This window comes from Oncorhynchus mykiss, chromosome 2 (assembly GCF_013265735.2).
Source record: "Oncorhynchus mykiss isolate Arlee chromosome 2, USDA_OmykA_1.1, whole genome shotgun sequence".
In the NCBI taxonomy this organism is placed as follows: Eukaryota; Metazoa; Chordata; class Actinopteri; order Salmoniformes; family Salmonidae; genus Oncorhynchus; species Oncorhynchus mykiss.
The window spans coordinates 34,687,842-34,708,268 of record NC_048566.1 but is presented as its reverse complement, the minus strand read 5'-3'; the positions used below and the strand labels follow the sequence as shown (position 1 = coordinate 34,708,268).

Below are 20,427 nucleotides of genomic sequence, written 5' to 3'. Positions count from 1 at the left end.
GCTGCTTGTTGAAAAAAAATGACACTCGGTGAGAAAGTGGACACGCAAGCAAGTGTACACACAGAACCAAGCCAATGATCAACAACAAAACAGAAGACAAACAAACCCTCAAAATAGCTGGTTTTGCACTTGATTCACATAAAATGGTCTCCTTACAGTCTTGTCTAGTGGCCTTTGCTTTGCTCAGTCAGTGGCCTACAAATGTGATGAACATAATGCATCATGTATTGTCAAAGGATTACTTAGAAATGGTTGTCATGGTGATTATGATTTCTAGAATGATGCAAGAGTGCCAACATTCTGAATGTATAAACTTTAGAATAAAATGGGAAGAACAGGACATGCAACACAGAACACACACACACACACCACACACACAATGTTATAATCCTGGGTCATTACACTCAAAAGTACCATACTGACAACTGTAATTTTGGCAAAGCTGAAAATGACAGAGGCCTACTGTATAATATTCTCTTTGAATAGTAGGTACCTGTATCAGTCAATGTTTATGTAATGACTGTTGTGTTAGACTGCATGGCACAGAACATCGGGTTCGGAGTTAGACTTTGACAGTTGTGGATGAGCTAACACCCACTGGTAAGGACACCGTCAACAAAACATCGGGAAGAGTTTTATTATTATTAGGTTCTGTTGTTTGTTTAATGACATCATGGCGGGTTATCTCATAGTGAATGGAGTCTTGTTTGCTTACGAGGTGCCGCTGGTCATTACTGTTTAGAGGGAGGGCTGTTTTCACAGAGGCACTTCTGAATGACTAAACCAAGTCATTGTGAGCATTGACTATCGTTTAAACTTACAGGGCAGACTTGTTATGTAAAAAATACATGCAATAAACCAGTTTGTGATTGTTTATTATTTCCTGTCTTTCACGTTAAGCTGACAGATCTCAGTTGGTCAATGTCCACAATGTGGTCCACAATGTGAACCACAGAGCCTCATTCCCATAGAGCTACATCTATCTGTCCAGTGATTGGGTTAACAGGAAATTATACTCTGACCTGTAAAAATGAAGCAATGAATAACTCAAACGTTCATTTAGGGAGACCTCGTGCGATCCATCGGAAAGGATATCCCCCCCCAGGTTAGCTAGATAACTGAGAACCGTAACACGTCTTGTGTCCGTGGCGAATAAACGGTCTTCAACAAATGTTCGGCTAGTTGGTAAATTAGGAATGATCAATAACACAATCCTCAGTGTGACCTCTCTGTTGTAGTGTGAAGGCGATCTATTTATATAATCACAATATTACACTCCGTCATAGTCTTACTCCACTCCCTTATTAGCATGGGAGAGCCTCAGGTTCCAGAGGCTCAGAATGTCTTTGTATTGGAGTTTAGGTAGGACACATACCTCTTGCTCTGTCTCTGCATCAGTGGAGGCTGCCTAGGGGAGGACGGCTCATAATAATGGCCGGAAAGGAGCAAATGGAATGGCATCAAACACATAGAAACCATTCTGCTCCAGCCATTACCACGAGCCCGTTCTTCCCAATTAAGGTGCCACCAACCTCTTGTGCGCTGCATGGACATGTTTTTTTATTGGCTGGGTTATGGCCTACTTCCCTAGCCTATAGCACCGCTTGTTTCTCTGCCTGTAGAGTGGGCGAGTGTGAAAGAGAATGGGGAGAAGGGGGAGAAATGGGGGTATCCCCCCTACTGTGAGACAGGACAGCGGATGGGGGAATAAAACAGAACCTTCTCTCCATTAGCAACAGTGCAGAAATAAGATACCATCCACTAATGTATTTTTATATTCAACTAGGCAAGTCAGTTAAGAACAAGTTCTTATTTACAATGACGGCCTAGGAACAGTGGGTTAACTGCCTTGCCTAGCGGCAGATTTTTACCTTGTCAGCGATCTAACAACCTTTGGGTTACTGGCCAAACACTCTAACCACTAGGCTACCTGCCGCCCCAATGCGACAATTGATGGCACACTAGCAATTCAAATAGCTCAAAACACCGTAGGCGGGGTGGAACCTGAGTGGTATGTGGACAGGGATTTCCCAATGTGGTTCAAAATCAAACTGCTTCCTTTTATACTGGTTTTGCAGCTTTGTTTAGGAATGATGGCATGTGGACTTGACTATTGTCATGACAGACCATGAAGATTTCTTCCACACCTACACCAAGTCCACAAAACTGTCACATTCTATGCCAAAATAAAACTCTACTGTATTTCTATCATTGATCGTCTCCGGGCCTTCCGGTGGTATGCCCTCACATGACAAGAAACGCTGCGATGCAGATGTTGACGACAGCGGATGAGGGATTATGTGCAATGGGTTTTCCTGCCCAGAGAGTTCCCTTTCTCCACATGCCTGTTGTTTGTCCTTCAGTGACCGGTGTGCTCTGCCGCTGGTGAGGATTTTGTACAAGGAAGCACCTGCTCTAGTGAAACAGGTTCTGAGCAGAGCTAGTCCAAATCACAACACCACCCACCCACGCCTTCTCCCACCGGAGGGGTCCATTGTGAGGACAAGGAGACAGTTGAACTCAAATAACACTCAGGAGTGAGCAAAGTGTCAACAAATACAAACATGTATGTTCTTTGTGAGTAATATGGGGTTTTGGAGGGTTTGGCTTGTACTTTTCTTCAACTTTCCATCCATGTTCTTGGAAAATTTGGATTTGCTGACGACAACTGAATACAGTGTGGGATATCCCATAAATTCACATGCAGACCATCTCTAATAGGTTTTCAACTAACAGTTGAAGTTGGAAGTTTAAATACACTTAGGTTGGAGTCATTGAAACTCGTTTTTCAACCACTCCACAAATGTCTTGTTAACAAACTATAGTTTTGGCAAGTTGGTTAGGACATCTACTTTGTGCATGACACAAGTAATGTTTCCAACAATTGTTTACAGACAGATTATTTCAATGTATCACAATTAGTGTGTCAGAAGTTTACATACACTAAGTTGACTGTGCATTTAAACAGCTTGGAAAATTCCAGAAAATTATGTCATGGCTTTAGATGCTTCTGATAGGCTAATTGACATATTTTGAGTCAATTGGAGGTGAACCTGTGGATGTATTTCAAGGCCTACTTTCAAACTCAGTGCCTCTTTGCTTGGCATCATGGGGAAATCAAAAGAAATCAGCAAAGACCTCAGAGAAGAAATTGTGGACCTTCACAAGTCTGGTTCATCCTTGGGAGCAATTTCCAAACTCCTGAAGGTACCACGTTCATCTGTACAAACAATATATGCTAGTATAAACACCATGGGACCACGCAGCCGTCATACTACTCAGGAAGGAGACACGTTCTGTCTCCTAGAGATGAACGTACTTTGGTGCGAAAAGTGCAAATCAATCCCAGAACAACAGCAAAGGACCTTGTGAAGATGCCGGAGGAAACAGGTGCAAAAGTATCTATATCCACAGTAAAATGAGTCCTATAAAATCGACATAACCTGAAAGGCCTCTCGGCAAGGAAGAAGACACGGCTCCAAAACAGCCATAAAAAAGCAAGACTACGGTTTGCAACTGCACATGGGGACAAAGATTGTACTTTTTGGAGAAATGTCCTCTGGTCTGATGAAACAAAAATATAAATGTTTGGCCATAATGACCATCATTATGTTTGAAGGAAAAAGGGGAGGCTAGACTACGGTTTGCAACTGCACATGGGGACAAAGATTGTACTTTTTGGAGAAATGTCCTCTGGTCTGATGAAACAAAAATAGAACTGTTTGGCCATAATGACCATCATTATGTTTGAAGGAAAAAGGGGAAGCTTGCAAGCCGAAGAACACCATCCCAACTGTGAAGCACGAGGGTGGCAGCATCATGGTGTGGGGGTGCTTTGCTGCAGGAGGGACTGGTGCACTTCACAAAATAGATGGCATCATGAGGGAGGAAAATGAGGTGGATATATTGAAGCAACATCTCAAGACATCAGTCAGGAAGTTAAAGCTTGGTCGCAAATGGTTCTTCCAAATGGACAATGACCCCAAGCATACTTCCAAAGATGTGGCAAAATGGCTTAAGGACAACAAAGGCAAGGTATTGGAGTGGCCATCACAAAGCTTTGACCTCAGTCCTATAGAAAATTTGTGGGCAACACTGAAAAAGTGTGTGCGAGCAAGGAGGCCTACAAACTTGACTCAATTACACCAGCTCTGTCAGGAGGAATGGGCCAAAATTCACCCAACTTATTGTGGGAAGCTTGTGGAAGGCTACCCAAACGTTTGACCCAAGTTAAACAATTTAGAGGCAATGCTACCAAATACTAATTGAGTGTATGTACACTTCTGACCCACTGGGAATGTGATGAAAGAAATAAAAGCTGAAAGAAATAATTATCTCTACTATTATTCTGACATTTCACATTCTTAAAATAAAGTGGTGATCCTAACTGACCTAAGACAGGGAATTTTTACTAGGATTAAATGGCAGGAATTGTGAAAAACTGAGTTTAAATGCATTTGGCTAAGGTGTATGTAAACTTCCGACTTCAACTGTATATTGAGTATTATCATTATTTACTCGGTGTTAGTGAGAACAGACGTATGCAGAATCACTTTGGCACTAAATGACAGCATGTGCACACTTACTGTCCAGTGAATCAAGATGCCAGTTGTCATCGTCTTAAGGTCCACAGCTCAGAATACAACATAAACAACACACCACCTCAAGCAGTATGGAATGTTACCCCCGGTGACAGATAGTGTTTTTGCCATCTGCTAGCTAATTGCCTTCCTGTTTCTGCATCATTCACTTTTCCTCTCATTCAAGCTTTTCCAGTTACCTGCCAGGCTATTGTGTTGCCCAGAGCGAGTGGGCCACACTTCAAGATCAATGTCAACAAGCATGCCAGCCTTCCAGTGAAGAAGTGAAGTGTTAGTAGTGGGGTATCAAAACTTCACAAATCATCCAAGTGAAGTTCCAGATTCCACTATTGTGGTATTGCACCTGTAGTTATCTAATCTGTTACCACATATGTAGGATGAAAGGCAACTACATTAGTGGAAATCTGTATTACAAATCTCTATTGAGCTTATGTTTAAGGGGAGATAGGTACTGAACTGGCCTTGCCCTTGATGACGGGGGATGATGGACAGCCCCTAACTGTCCTCCGTGGTTTCAGGGAGAGCTAAAAAGGTGGAGCCAGCCCTCTTTTGAAGTCCCTCCATCCTGAGTCAGATTGTCTTTCTCAGCGCAGGGTCTCACGGTGTCAAAGACCCAGACTGCATAGAGACAAAGCTACATTGTGTTCAGCCAATGCAGCCAGAGAGATATACTGCTAATGAGCTTCCAGTCTACAGCCTCAGATCTGGCACTGGGAGGCTCGGCTAGAGTTTCAACTACCATCACAAAGTCATTATCACCGTGCTTTCCTTTCAGAAACAAAGTACCGCTCAAAGGAATCCGTTTGTTTGATCCAAATGGTGGGCGCCTGGGCGGAGAAGCTTCTTATGGAACAGCGGAGAGTCAAGTCCCTTTCAAAGAGACAAACAAATTAAACTTTCATCAAGTTATCTTGACGTCCTCTCATTCAACGGGACATTATTTGGTTATGAGGAACACGTGAAATAGAATAGTCATTGTATTTCTATGGTTCAGATGTGACAATTATGGTGTAAGAAAACCCAATGCATTTCTTTGTGTGTAGCAATTGAAGAAATACAAACGCTTATGTGTAAACGCGTTAGAAAAGGTCTACAGCATTGGCCTTATTTGGAAGCGGTGAGAGGTAAGAATCAGGAAAGCGACAGGGACCATAGCAGTAGCAGGAAACAGATTGAACAGGAACCACCTGTGCTCATGGAGTAGAAAGTGATATTGGTTTCCCACAGAAAATAACAGGGAGAAATGGCCATAATGACCGCAAGGAGTTCTGTGTTTCTCAGGTTGGCAACTGTTGGATGCATGTCCATTCTAGCATGCCAAGTCTAATGCATGAGGCAAGATAATCACTATCCACTCAGTCCTCTCACTACACATTGTTGCACTTGTAGTTCTACCTATTCTTACAGTAGGCCTTAACAAAAGTAGATATTTGTTGGACGGTTAATGCTTAGACCAAGGACGAACCAAGATGTGTTCAAGGTCTTGGGTCTAATTCAAAAGAACAATACCTAATAGTTAACAACATACTGAAAATGTCAAATTCATATGAAAATAAGTGTTGGTCATTGGTGTCAGAGAGCTGCATATGGGTCACATGTCCCCACTAAGGACATAGCAAATTACCAGTAACGAGAGGATTACCCTCTTTAAATGGATTATCAGCCATATCTAGGCAGATAAAAGCACAGCTTTACTAGTGAGTCCACTACAGCTTATCAGGCCCTTCACTTCCCTCAATGCCATAGAGCAGCCTCAAGGCCTATAGTATGGCAAATAATTCTAACACTGAACATACGGTACTTGTCCATTATTCTTTGGTACCATCCAGATTGTGTCTTATCAAATAGCAGTCATTGATAAACAGCATATTAACATACATACTGTGGTGGTTTCGCAAATAACCCTAATTTTTTTTTTTTTTAACCTTTATTTAACTAGGCAAGTCAGTTAAGAACAAATTCTTATTTTCAACGACAGCCTAGGAACAGTGGGTTAACTGCCTGTTCAGGGGCAGAACGACAGATTTGTACCTTGTCAGCTCGGGAGTTTGAACTTGCAACCTTCCGGTTACTAGTCCAACGCTCTAACCACTAGGCTACCCTACCCTACCCTACCCTGAGAGAGAAAGAGAGACAGAGAGAGAGAGAGAGAGAAACCTGAGTTGAAGTAAAGAAGAATCCCATTGCTTCCTCCTGATAACAGGGTTTCTGTTATCCGCTACCCTGTTGCGCCTTCCTAGACAGGAGTGTTCCAGTGCATTGGACACCGATGAGTGAGCACACCAGAGAGAAGCAGTGATGAATGCAGAGGGAGAGCAGGGGCAACGGCAGGGCCAGGCTCTGTTACCAGGGGTGGGGCACCAGATGCACTGGGGATCCTGACTTTAATTTAGTTTGATTTATGACCAAGGGGGTCAGAGGGCAGAGAAAGGGGTTCTGTCCTGTGTCTACTTCATATGAAACCTACACTATCATTCTAGTTCGTCTTTTGTAATATTGTATATATATATATATATATATATTTGGGTTCACTAGCTGACATATCACAGCTGTGTTTCAAAACTGACTAAGCTGATCAAACATGAAACCCTTACTATGAACAGATCAATGTACTTAATTCGAAGTACCCCACTGGGCACACACTGGTTGAATTTCATTGGAATGACGTGGAAACAACGTTGAATAGAGGTTGAATTGACGTCTGTGCCCAGTGGGACCATTCTTGCAAGTTACTTTAGCACACACATTTTGGTCCAAAAATATTCTTCAAAGCCGAACACAATCCTAATGTTCAAATTGCTAGCTGTAGCCTACAAATCAAGCCCTGGCACTGTAAGATAAGGGTTTGAAGATAAATAATTTAATTACCACAGATTCTGTCAGCCCGCTAACAGTTCCAAGCTCTCCATGCCGACAGCTGAGGACAGAGTGAGAGAGATTAACCAGACATCTCCTCTTACTGACGTTAAAAAAAAAAAAAAAAAGAGGAGACACGGGACAGATAAGGGGTATGTTTGAGTGCAGACCCATGAAACACAGACTCTACTGAACCCAATCATTTGCTCTCTTATCTTGACTTTAATGTGGCTGTGGGGCAGATGGTGCACTCGTACACCCCCCCCCCTCCCCCCTCTAATACACCAGAGTACCGAAGCAGAGCGCCTCGGCCTGAAAGCAATGAGCTCCTACACTGAGGGCCATCCCTGAGTGCCATGGAAATCGAAACAGATTGAGGACCCCTGGCCAGTCGGTTGTGGACGTAAATGATTGGGCAACATCAATACGACCCCTCCTAGACTCTGTTAAAAGCGTCTGGTTCCATTATTCAATCCCAATGTTCTTTGTAGTTAATGAACTCCTATAAAAGAGTCTTTATGGCACGGCTGTTGAATTACCTTGCAGATAGTAGGGTGCCCCCACAGTGTCTCATAGAAAAGGTTTGCTAAGTGTCAACCTTCTGTGTATAGAAATAGAGACGTTTCTGAGATGTCTACCCCTTACAGCTAGAACTACATTTTAGTCAATTACATTAGCAATTAGGGTTAAGTTGTCAAAAACTTTCTTCTGCACACTGATGTTTAACATTTAGGAATTACATAGATTTATGATTGTATCACATCCATTAGATATGACATTAGCGACATACTGTATAGAACAAGAATGAAATGCATTGGGACAAAGAAGAGAAAGTCATGAGGGGCAACTGCATTAACTTCTGTATCGTATGACACATTACCCTCTTGGATTGCAACTTCATTTTTAGGTTCGACATCCTTATGACAGGCTGACTTGAATATCAATGCGACAGACAGGGACCTTCCAGACAAAGGCAATGTACAGTTGAAGTCGGAAGTTTACATACACCTTAGCCACATGCATTTAAACTCAATTTTTCACATGACATTTAATCTTAGTAAAAAGTCCCTGTTTTAGGTCAGTTAGGATCACCACTTTATTTTAAGAATGTGAAATGTCAGAATAATAGTAGAGAGAATGATTTATTTCAGCTTTTATTTATTTTATTACATTCCCAGTGGGTCAGAAGTTTACATACACTCAACTAGTATTTCATAGCATTGCTGTTAAATTGTTTAACTTGGGTCAAACGTTTGGGTAGCCTTCCACAAGCTTCCCACAATAAGTTGGGTGAATTTTGGCCCATTCCTCCTGACAGAGCTGGTGTAACTGAGTCAGGTTTGTAGGCCTCTTTGCTCGCACACGCTTTTTCAGTTTTGCCCACAAATTTTCTATAGGATTGAGGTCAAATCTTTGTGATGGCCACTCCAATCACTTGACTTTGTTGTCCTTATGCCATTTTGCCACAACTTTGGAAGTAGGCTTGGGGTCATTGTCCATTTGGAAGACCCATTTGCGACCAAGCCTTAACTTCCTGACTGATGTCTGGAGATATTGCTTCAATATATCCACATAATTTTCCTTCTCATGATGCCATCTATTTTGTGACATGCACCAGTCCCTCCTGCAGCAAAGCACCCCCACAACATGATGCTGCCACCCCTGTGCTTCACGGTTGGGATGGTGTTCTTCAGCTTGCAAGCCTCCCCTTTTTCCTACAAACATAATGATGGTCATTATGGCCAAACAGTTATATTTTTGTTTCATCAGACCAGAGGACATTTCTCCAAAAAGTACAATCTTTGTCCCCATGTGCAGTTGCAAACTGCAGTCTGGCTTTTTTATGGATGTTTTGGAACAGTGGCTTCTTCCTTGCTGAGCGGCCTTTCAGGTTATGTCGATATAGAACTCGTTTTACTGTGGATATAGATACTTTTGTACCTGTTTCCTCCGGCATCTTCACAAGGTTGTTTTACTGTGCTGTTGTTCTGGGATTGATTTGCACCAAAGTACGTTCATCTCTAGGAGACAGAATATGTCTCTTCCTGAGCAGTATGATGGCTGCCTGGTCCCATGGTGTTTATACTTGCGTACTAATGTTTGTATAGATGAACATGGTACCTTCAGGCGTTTGGAAATTGCTCCCAAGGATGAACCAGACTTGTGGAGGTCTACCATTTTTTGTGTAAGTGTATGTAAACTTCTGACTTCAACTGTACAGTATGTGTCATTTTTCAGAAACATAGTTCAAAGTAAACAAGTTGGTGAGACAACAAGTAAACAAAACACTTCACAACTAGCCTATTTAGATTTGAGCTGCCTCCATCAAAATAGATTTTTTTTCCCACGCATCCCCTCACCAAAAGAATCAGTCCTTTGAGTTGAACCCTTGCTTTACAGGTCACAACTTTCCCTAACGTTTGCCACCAGACAATGGAGCCACTACAAAGCTATGGGGACCTCAGTCTGCCCCGGTCCTAATCCTGCACAAACGAGACGAAAGCCAGATTTCACAGGCTTGTGCTTTACAATGACTAGACTGGCGGGAGTTTTTTTATACACACACACACACATACATTCATACATACATACATACGTACGTGTGTGTGTGTGTGTATGTGTGTGTATGGCCGAATGGCAGAGAGAATGACAAAGTCATCTACACATTATCTCACTTTCTGTCCCTTTCTCCCACATAGACAGTCTCCCATACAGATCACAGCTGCCAACGTTCAAGCCCTCTCAGTCAGAGACAAAGTTGACAAAGCAATCATCACCTTGACAATGAGCCTTTCACAGAGCCTTCCACACAGGGTAAGGCAGGGGATGCCATCACAGAGCCTTCCACACAGGGTAAGGCAGGGGATGCCATCACAGAGCCTTCCACACAGGGTAAGGCAGGGAATGCCATCACAGAGCCTTCCACACAGGATAAGGCAGGGGATGCCATCACAGAGCCTTCCACACAGGGTAAGGCAGGGGATGCCATCACAGAGCCTTCCACACAGGATAAGGCAGGGGATGCCATCACATGAACACACAGGCAGCACTGACTTCTATGCATAGTAAAACCGCCCAGACAGGAATAATGAAATCACATTCACATTCAGTGAGTAGCTAATGAACTAACTCATAGAGTTGGCGTTGCCAGCACGATATCCAAACCAACTGAGCAATATTTTAGCAAAATAAATCACCACAAGCAACAACAGCAAGGACAACACAATTGTTACTGGTCTTACTTCCCATGACTTCCAAGACCCAGAATATTAAATGAATAATAATAATAGTAATAAGTAATAAGAACAATTATAGTAATAAGAACAATGATACAGAAAGTTATAATCCCTAATTAATGGATAATGAATGAATCTATGGGACCAACGATAGATGATATGCCAGGGATCATAAACTACATTAAGCCGCAGGCCGATTTCTTCCTTGAGCGGATAGTCAGGAGGCCAGAACACAATGACAAATCATTTGAAGACTGCAAATTTGAAGCCCAAACTGACATTTTTGACTAAAACATAACAATTTCAAACCTTGCTTAGATTTGTATACGTTCACATATATCTATTATGGTTGGGAATACTTTGGAACAGATTTCCAAATTGAAATCACTTGGAGCTGATTTGCTGGTGTTTTTTTTTGCTCAGACAACTTGGGGGGCCAAATAAAAATCCCCTGCGGGATAAATTTGGTAAAACCCTGTTATACTGTTCACTTTTTCTCAGTCTCTCTTTTCATGCTTCTGAGGATTAATGTAAAGACAGCAACCATACACCAAAGAAGAGCAAGAGCAAGCTTCTCTAGAGTTGTCGCTCTTTCTTTCTCTCCCCTTGCAGGTGGCCCCGTTCACCCTACTTTCAGAGAGGCTGCTAGGACAATGGAAGAATTCACATGTAAATAGGCCACTCGCTCGCTAAAACAGGAAAAAGATTCATCCTGATATAACCCTGCATAATGAGCAGCATAGGAATATGCATTATTGCAGCTCCCCTTGAATACAGTATACACAGCTTGAAAATGTATAGTTATAGAAAATATATTTTTACTACACAGGTAGAGAAAATATTGCCACAAAAAATATTTGATTCCGACTTGCTCCAGAAGACAGACTTGATGTACATGTTCTTGCATTTTGAGAAAGTGAGTTGAAGCACGACATTCCTAATCTCAAGGTTAGCTAGTAGAGTAGTGGAATGAGGAGTGGTTCTCTCCTTTCCTACAATTGTCTTCCTAAAGCGACACGCAGTTGCCAGTGCAGCCGTGAGACAATGCCTTTCCTACAGTGATCCTGTTACTGAGGAGAGGGACTTACTATCGTCACAGAGTTGACCTCAGCCAGGGCCAAGCGGTCAAATAAAACCCACCAACTAGTAGATGTCCAGAAAACTAGTTGGGCACAGGGATATCATGTGACGACGGGCCATTACAGGGCATGTACTTTCCCGTGTTAGTGTATAATTGAGTTAGCAAAAGCAAAGTGTGAGAAAGGAAACCAGCTTCAGGATTTCCAAAGCTATGTTCAAACATAATCCCTAGTTAATTACATCAGCAGATCAACGGAAGAGACCCTGCCACCAGGCCTGTATCAGGATCTGACCCCAAAACTAGTCCCATGATCAGACTCACACTCACTCCCATTACCTCCATTTCATAGAATGGGAATAACAGGAATATGTGTTGCTGCCATCCAACTGGGTTTCCTTCCTTGGAAAACAAGCTGGGAAGAGTTGCGCAACACAGATAAGGAGTGACACCCTCAAGATTAAACCTTGGACCTGAGACTGTACTGTCTGTCTTTAAAACCTGATGCATAATCAATCAAAATGACAGACATTGTAAAATGTGGTGTAGGTTTAACATTACTAATATCATTTGAATCAGGAAAAAAAAGACAGTGAAATGGCATCTATAACACACAGGACCATTACAAACAGGTCAAATAATTTTGTCAAATACATCATGAGAACATAGAGCAAATTCTGCACTTGAAGTGGAGCATTGTAAGGAACAGAATAACATATGCAAATATAGTACTATATTTAGTAGGTCAACTGCTGCTCCCCCTGTTGCTCTACAGTACAAGGTTATAATTGTTCTAAAGGGATGGGTGAGCAACAGGCATCACTTCACTGAGCTATGTGACAACAGCCTCTCCCCATCACAAAAATGCTCCCAAGCCTCCAGTCTCCTCCTGCCCCAGCCTGTTGTAGAGGGTATGGCATCTGGCTTGGCATGCAGAGTAGACTGCCCTGACTGCATTGCTGAGCCTCTCGGCTCCAGAAAACAGAAAAAGGACTCCAGGCCCTATAATCACACGGCAAGTAAACACTCAACCACCATCACCTCAATCATATCCGTCTTGTTTACTTTCAGAAAGAGAAAAAAGGGAGGAGATTTATTATCCATCAGAACAAAGTGTGAGCAGGAGCAACCAAGATTCATTTTTGATTTACTTCAGTTTCTTTCAAATATGAGAATCAGAGGACATACATTGTACACATCTCATCAGGTTTATCAGATCTGCAGAACTTCTCTGAAAATATTATGACGACAAATAATCAAAATAGAAATATCCTTCATACAAAACAAAAGCAGTGCTGCAAAAAGTTTTTTTAATTAAAGATGAAAACATGAAACACATATCCCATCTATTGTCCATGTGGCCAATAGGGACCCAGTACAGTTGGCTTCTTCTGAAGCAACTAAACTCTTTGAGTAATAAGCTATATTGGGAAACCTCAAGGCTGTAAACTCCATCAAAAAAGGTCATCTAAAGTGCATTAACAAACAGACAGTAGAGGTACACTAGACAGACAAAAAGCGCAAGACTGTACCTTCCTTTTGAGAAGGAAAGAAACATGTAAAACAAAAATGTCCAAAAAGGTACAACATTTAAAAGTAGCTTAGGCACTCTTTACAAGGTTCAAAAGTTCCCTTTGAGGAAGACCACGTTTGTTGTCCTCCCACTAACCTTTGTAGAGAGAAGTTAATTATTTTCTGTTCTTCATCAAACATGTCATTTTTGGTGTTCAATTTTGAAGTAGCCATTACTAATGGTCTAACATCAAGGATCAAAACCATTCTTTGTAACGACAATTTACAAATTCCTATATAAATTCAGAAACACCAAATCCTTTACCTTCATAGTGCTTTCTCAACCACTAAAAAGCAACAAATACTGAAGATGAAGCAAGAGACTTTGCTGTCTGAGACACGAGAACCTAGTTTAACATTGACTGATATAACTCAGTGTGCCGAGCCTATGGGAGAATTCCTATATCCACCCAGGTGCGAGAACATCTCCTTTTTGTCCTTCATTTAAAACAAGAGATTCAGTTCCCTCCTTGATCATCTCTTTTTCTTCTGTTGGCGGAGCATCTTTCTCCGTTTAAGGATCATGTCATGGAGTCTCTCCATGCCATCTTTCAGTCCGTCTCCTATGATGGCACAGGTGGGCTGCAGGTGCCAAGGCGTGCCAGGGCCCAGTTCCTTCAACGCTAGTGCCTTTTCAATCTCCGCCAGGCTCAGAGAGTGCCTCAGGTCTTGCTTGTTAGCCACCACCAGCAGTGGCACTCCCTGGTTGTCTCCGGTCTTGGCGATCTTATGGAGCTCCGTTTTAGCCTCCTCCATGCGTTCGGCATCTACAGAGTCCACCACGAATACAATTCCATCGGTACAGCGTGTGTATGACTTCCACAATGGACGCAACTTCTCTTGACCACCCACGTCCCAGAAATGGAAGGTCACCGTCCTGTGGCCGCCCAAAGACACATTGACCTTTTCTGCATTGAAGCCTTTGGTAGGCACTGTGTTGACAAACTCATTGAACTGCAACCTGTACAGGACAGTTGTTTTACCTGCAGAGTCCAGTCCCAAAATGGCGATATGGAATGACTGAAAGAAGGGGATTCTTGAGAGGAAGGTCTGTGGTTCTGATAATCTATTCCCCATCTTTTCTCATGTGGGGAACAACAGGTGGAATAAAAGGGTTGGTCTACTTTTCCAACGATGATTGGCACTGATTATATTCCAATTAGAAGACAACAGTGACCTAAAAACAAAACAAATTTTACTTCAGCCAAGCAAAAATAGGACACAAATATAAGTCTACCGCAAACTTAAATCGATACAGAATACCTATAGACTATATGAAGGTGATCAAATCCGTTATCCATGTGTTATTCACTTATTGAGGGCAGCATTTGACCGGAGTACTGCCAAATGCATGACATTCATTAGACACCCTCAATTATAAAGGCTCAAATGAAAATACAATGCAGAAATACCGGACATTGTCAAGGTACGTTACACACTTGAATTTTAGGCGGCAGCCATGCACATACCTATTGCCAAAGATAGGCGCGTAAATTAAGATAAAGTCGATAGGCATACAGATGCTGACAGCCAGTAACGCCACTTGACCTGATACCAGGCTCTCAAATTGCGGCATAAATCTTTATAATAGTCTACAACCGTTCCGTCCAGCCAGACATCTTTCGTGCAGGGCATCACTTACATCTATCCACTCTGAATACGCGGAACTGTGTTCACGAGGTCCAGTAACATGTTATCCAATGTTCACAATACAGAGCTTCTGATGACTGTCGCGAGCTCAGCAGCGTCCTATTATTTTACTAGACGGTTTCATTCCCATAGAATAATACTGCAGTGCAATTTGTGGAAAACCCTGCTCATGTTCTAGCAAACGATTGGTTCAAGGGGTAGTCCGTCAATAATGTATACATTCAGACCACGCCCATCACCTGTTGCTGTAACGTCATTATTCCAGCCAATAGATTTATTATACTATCATTACGCAATACTATGCAACATCAGCAATGCCTAAAATAAAAACGTATCTGATAGTATGCTAGGTCAAAGTCTAAACATAATATTTACGAATGGTTATTAACATAGCAAGCCAAGCATTCTGTAGGCTATATTCGTAAAAGTAAAAGAAACAAAATGTAAAAGAAAAGAACGAAAAGTCACTAAATAGTTTGTGATATGAATGAATTAAAATGAACAATTTATTGAACTATAAAAAATGCCTAATTTACCGTTTTTTTGTTGTTGCTGTGTTCGTGTGTCCAATGTTCCTTGGCTTGGGTTTTGATACACGCTAAACAGCGCCGCCCCATGATGCGTCCTTATCTGTTTACTTTCAAACTGATTGGTCAATAGTATAAAATGTATCCCACACATACTGAATTTATAGTGAGAATAATCACAGGATTAATTGTAGAAATTATAATCCTGCGGGATCTATTTAAATCATGTTAATTATATATAATTAAAAATAAATACGTTAGCCTATGTTTTTAGAAATAGCGTCCCATTGAAGTTTACATTTAAAATAATGAAGGTGTGATTTAGTTTAGGGACGTCCCAGGGATTCTGGATAGCACTATCCGTTTTGTCAGGGGGTTGCGAAGAAGGAGTCCGACGGAATCAAGTGCAAAATGAACAAAATGGTGGAATTTATTTACAGGTGCAGAAGGTTAGCTTCCTTTTAGGCAGAGTGCCGACAATTCCTCACACAGCTGAGTTTAGCAGAGCCCCAGCTGGGACAACATGCCACTCCAGCCTAAATTTACCCGAAAATGAGCCATCTGAGGCCAGTAAGGTAAAAATAATAATAATCATAATAATAACCCAACCCTTAAAACTGGGATAATCCAAAATGAACATAACAGGTATTTCCTCAGTTTAAATAAAGATCTCACTCAATACTTCACTAGTTTCAATATCACTAGCAAATACATAATACATTTCAACACATCTGGACATAATGTCACATAAATATTCAACGAAGAAAGATATTAGGCAAACACCCATCAACAAAGAACATTGTAATTACTAAGCGCAAGCACCTGTTGGATAAAATGTGGACGTGACCAAAGCGCGCCATCCAGGTCGAACCAGTTTACAAACAATCGAAATTGGCGAGTACAGACAGAGTGAGGGGTCCAACTCGGCGGAAAATCTGCCTCCCTACAGCAGGTGGCGTTTAATGGCTTATTTGCAACACGAGGTTTATTTGATCGAATATAAGTTTTGTAATGTTTAAGTTGTTACGATTGTACTGTTATAAATAGGGTACGTGACATCCCGGCAACTTTGAAAATAACAAACACTTCATATTGGAGTTGTCTCGAGATTGAATACAGGCGGTTGACGTCAACGACCCTAATCAAATATTTAAAAAGGGATTACAATAATGTGATGTAGCAACCAATTCAAAGAAAGGATAGGCGGGAGCGAGACAGCCCTCCATGCCGCTTTGTGGACAAAGGTTTCGTTAGGGCAGAGGGACATGTATCTTGTCAGTATATCCATGGTCTACTGCAGAGGGGTATATGGCCAATATACCACAGCTAAGGGCTATTCTTAAGCACAACGTCTTACATTTTAGGAGACACTCTTATCCAGAGTGACCTACAGGAGCAATTAGGGTTTAGTGCCTAGCCCAAGGGCACATAGATTTTAGTTTTTACCCAGTCAGCTTGGGGATTCAAACCAGCGACCTTTCGTTTACTGGTGGGACTCTGTTAACCGCTAGGCTACCTGCAGTTTTTACCTGGAGTCAGACATGGTGGTATGTTGGCCATATACCACAAGGTGCCTTATTGCTTTACAAACTGGTTACCAACGTAATTACAACAGTAAAAAAATGTTTTTGTCATACCCATGGTATACGGTCTGATATACCATGGCTTTCAGCCAATCGGCATTCAGCTTTCGAACCACTCAGTTTATAACAAGGTTTAGAAACTCTGTGGGCATACTACAAAACAGGATTATAACAATATTCTGATAATTTTTTATTTTGTATAAAGATAAGCTTGACATGGGCATGGTCTAATTGATTTAACAACAATTTTATTTTATTAACCATAAAACCAAGTTATTTCTGGTTGCTTATAAAAGTTAGCTGGCTAAATCATTGATGCTGCTTTGTAGTATACCCCCCAGGTCAGGAATACAATGTGTAGGCTACAACTTCTAAATATACTTAACTTTTCTCTCGAATGCAAACTTTTATATAGCCTACAAATGTAGGGCACGTTTAGCAATAGGAATGTGCTTGTAATTGCTACATGAACAAACATTTTCAATAATTTGGTTCCGGGTTCCGAAATTAGTTTGGCTGCTCTCTAATCTCTTGTTGACAGACGACTTTAACATAAATGGTACATTCATTTGTCAAGATACAATGGGAAGTGTGAGATAATGAGGAGCATTATTTCTGGTGCTTTAGAATTTCGGAAAGGGGAGGGAACATTTGGCCCATAGATTTGCCCCTAACTTGCGAAGAGAACAGGTGGAGCTGTTTGTTCCCTTCTCCCTCCCTCATGTATGGACCCAGAATTTAATCGAGCATCTGACTAATTACTCCAGATTTTTGTTCTGGATTAAGCGAGGTTTAGCTGCTCTCCAATTGTGAACTTTAATTGCATTTCGGCCTACATTTTAGAAATTAGTTTCAATGGCATTGTAATGACACACTTTGTTTACATTTTCCAGTTACTGGGATTATCTTTGTTGCCTATTGTCTGAGAGAATAGATTTATACACACACAATAGCCTATTAGGCCTAGATAAATTGACATCTTTCAAAAAGTGTCATGGCATGGGCAATTGTTTTGCAATGAACTCTCTAGTCTAGCCTACAATTATTGTATTTTCATGATACCTCAAAGTATTTTTATTAGGCTATAGCCTGCAAGATTCCTTTCTGTGAATACAAATATTTCAGCCATGCCTTTCACACACCCAGATTAGAACATATTGTCTGGCTTAACACACTGGAAATTTTAGTGGAGCCGATGCACAGATCACTGCACAGCTGTGGACTCCATAGAAGACTTTAGAGGTCAAAGTGTCAGCCAGTTTTCCAAGAGCTGGAGATCTTCTCCTCTACTCTGTCCATGAAAGCACTGTACACTCCGCGTCTGTGCCTGTGTCTCTGAGAAGAAGAAAATATTTTAGAAAATGTATATCAGTAGACACTTGAAGCAGAAGATACTATATTTATTATGGGTTTGCCTTATGCTCTAGGCTTTTTAATGGAGGAAAGATGATCCTACACTGTATAGCTTTAAAACATGTAGTTAAAACAATAATTTTGATATAATGGAGGGTCAATCATTGCATCAATATCTCTGCCTATGAATTTGAGTGGTTACATTTCTCAAGCCCTAAGCCTTTTACCAAAACAGTGTTAAACAGCATAATAACTTGGTAACTGACTAAGTCACGTTTCGGAAGTGGCCTAAAGTATCATAAAAGCATTGAATTAAAATGGTGTGGGGCCTATAGCCAGACTGGGCATAAACCAGCCCACTCACAGTGTAGGAGGCAGATTTTGGGGGCCAAGGCAATTTAGGGAGTGTGAGCCTGGCCTCCCATCTAGGCTCTGTTGGCTTATAGGTGTCCATCTTCCCAAAAGGTTCCCTTGAATAAATGTCTGTGTCCGATTTGGTCCCCCTAACTGGAGTAGAATGGAAACCAGTGTCACAGTTGGCAGGATATTGCTGAGTTTGCTGTGTAATGTAGGCATAGTTTTCATAAAAGGCCATGGATTTAGCCTTCAAATGATAAATGACTTTGTGCTTATATCATGAGCAAGCACAAAATGGATGATGCTTAGGAAATTGTCTAATTACAGTAATAGAGCAGTGTCTCCGCGCCAATATTCAGGAAAGCTGACTTACTTATACTCAGGTGCTGAGATTTGAAGTTCAACTGACCAGGATCCCTTTCAGCTGCAGTAACCATATTTGGCATGTCATCAGCAAGCTGAAAAAAATGTTTCAGAGCGAAATGTTTTTCAATATATTTGTCGCCATCTTGTGTTAGAATCATACGCTGCAAGAATTTAGTACCAGTATTTTGTACAAATCATGGAAATCACAAACAACATGGAAGGAAGGTGTTATGTTATATGCCAGCAACATACCTGTCTAAAGTTATGTGGTTTAGGGTTCTTGTAGGCCACAGGAGGGTATTTCCCTGTTTTAACAAACATCAGCTTGGATTCTAAAGAGCCAGGAGGTCTGTATGATGTGCTGAATTTTGGCAGTGCTTTTTTATTCTGGTCAATCTCAGGAATTAGAATGTTTGGGGTAAATCTGTCCACACTTAAGACTGTCTCACTGGAGGCAAGTGTCAGTAAAGGATTATGTGTATTTTTTGTCTTCTTCCTTCGAGGGACACTCAGAGATGTGTAGAGTTTAGGAGAGAAATCAGGCGGCTTCAAGTTCCATGGGTCAACCTGATGTGAATAATGAGGACGGATAAAACCTTCGCTTCTTATGGTGGCTAAGTTCAGGCTGGCAGAAAAGACTGTCTTTTTATTCAAATAAACTGATGTCGAAGGATCCAAATAACTGTTAGAGGTCATTGTGATATCACAGTCCTGAAATTGTATGAACGGTAACCTGTTCAGGTGCAAAGAAAATAATTAAGGGCTATTGAACTTCTCAACCATACAGCAGTAGAAAACTCTAAAGTGTCTAACATTACACACTTTGCTTCTACCTCTTTTAAATACATCAAACGGCGTTGACCAGGGATAAATGATTTTACTCTTACCTTGAATTTCAAAGACACAATCTGTTACAGAAGACACATGTTCAGAAATGACCAAGTTTCAAGTTCAGCTTGCACTGTTTGATGTGAAGTAAGGGACAACACAGGAAGAAAGTGTTAATACAATAAAAGTGGTTGCTAAGTGACCAGGGTCTGGAGACTTTACATAAAGAATATGCAAAAGGTCTGAGAACAGCAGGAGACTCCGCTAAAAGAAAAAAGAGAAACGTCCTAGCAACCGAGGAACAATGTGCCCTCTGAATGCCAATATCAACCCTCAAATTTAAGAACCTGTCAGATTAGTAAAGACTGACTAAGTAATTTGGAGGCATATGAAATGACGCGGTCTGTGCTTGGTAGACTT

At 41.3% G+C, this 20,427-nt stretch overlaps 2 protein-coding genes across 5 annotated transcripts; both read right to left on the bottom strand.

Annotated features, from left to right (window-relative positions):
* Positions 1-13,064: 13,064 nt before the first annotated feature.
* arl4aa (ADP-ribosylation factor-like 4aa) lies at positions 13,065-15,659 on the bottom strand. Of its 3 annotated transcripts, none has more exons than XM_021560237.2 (2): positions 15,530-15,659; positions 13,065-14,520 (listed from the first exon to the last, which is right to left on the bottom strand). In XM_021560237.2, exon 2 carries the CDS (start codon positions 14,418-14,420, stop codon positions 13,818-13,820), a length of 603 nt encoding a protein of 200 aa, XP_021415912.1. In that variant the 5' UTR covers positions 14,421-14,520; positions 15,530-15,659; the 3' UTR covers positions 13,065-13,817. The 3 variants fall into 3 exon arrangements, with proteins under 3 accessions (XP_021415912.1, XP_021415894.1, XP_021415903.1); XM_021560219.2 differs by lacking the exon at positions 15,530-15,659 and adding an exon at positions 14,986-15,177; XM_021560228.2 differs by lacking the exon at positions 15,530-15,659 and adding an exon at positions 14,813-14,979.
* A 323-nt stretch (positions 15,660-15,982) lies between these two features.
* On the bottom strand, positions 15,983-20,160 carry si:dkey-30e9.6 (uncharacterized protein LOC564083 homolog). 2 transcript variants are annotated; one of them, XM_036946727.1, is made up of 5 exons: positions 20,067-20,160; positions 19,432-19,912; positions 19,187-19,271; positions 18,821-18,963; positions 15,983-18,438 (listed from the first exon to the last, which is right to left on the bottom strand). In XM_036946727.1, the coding sequence occupies exons 2-5, from the start codon at positions 19,873-19,875 to the stop codon at positions 18,355-18,357; spliced, it is 756 nt and encodes a 251-aa protein (XP_036802622.1). In that variant the 5' UTR covers positions 19,876-19,912; positions 20,067-20,160; the 3' UTR covers positions 15,983-18,354. The 2 variants fall into 2 exon arrangements, with proteins under 2 accessions (XP_036802622.1, XP_036802619.1); XM_036946724.1 differs by lacking the exon at positions 15,983-18,438 and having other exon boundaries at positions 18,516-18,963.
* Positions 20,161-20,427: the final 267 nt, after the last annotated feature.

Excerpts from the sequence above, each read along its gene's own strand:
- si:dkey-30e9.6 (XM_036946724.1), bottom strand. The coding sequence starts at position 19,875 with ATGACCTCTAACAGTTATTTGGATCCTTCGACATCAGTTTATTTGAAT. Across the intron at positions 19,272-19,431 it reads AACCACATAACTTTAGACAG|CTTGCTGATGACATGCCAAA; the intron begins GTATGTTGCTGG and ends CATTTTTTTCAG. Across the intron at positions 18,964-19,186 it reads ATCTCAGCACCTGAGTATAA|TTAGGGGGACCAAATCGGAC; the intron begins GTAAGTCAGCTT and ends ATTCTACTCCAG.
- arl4aa (XM_021560237.2), bottom strand. The coding sequence starts at position 14,420 with ATGGGGAATAGATTATCAGAACCACAGACCTTCCTCTCAAGAATCCCC.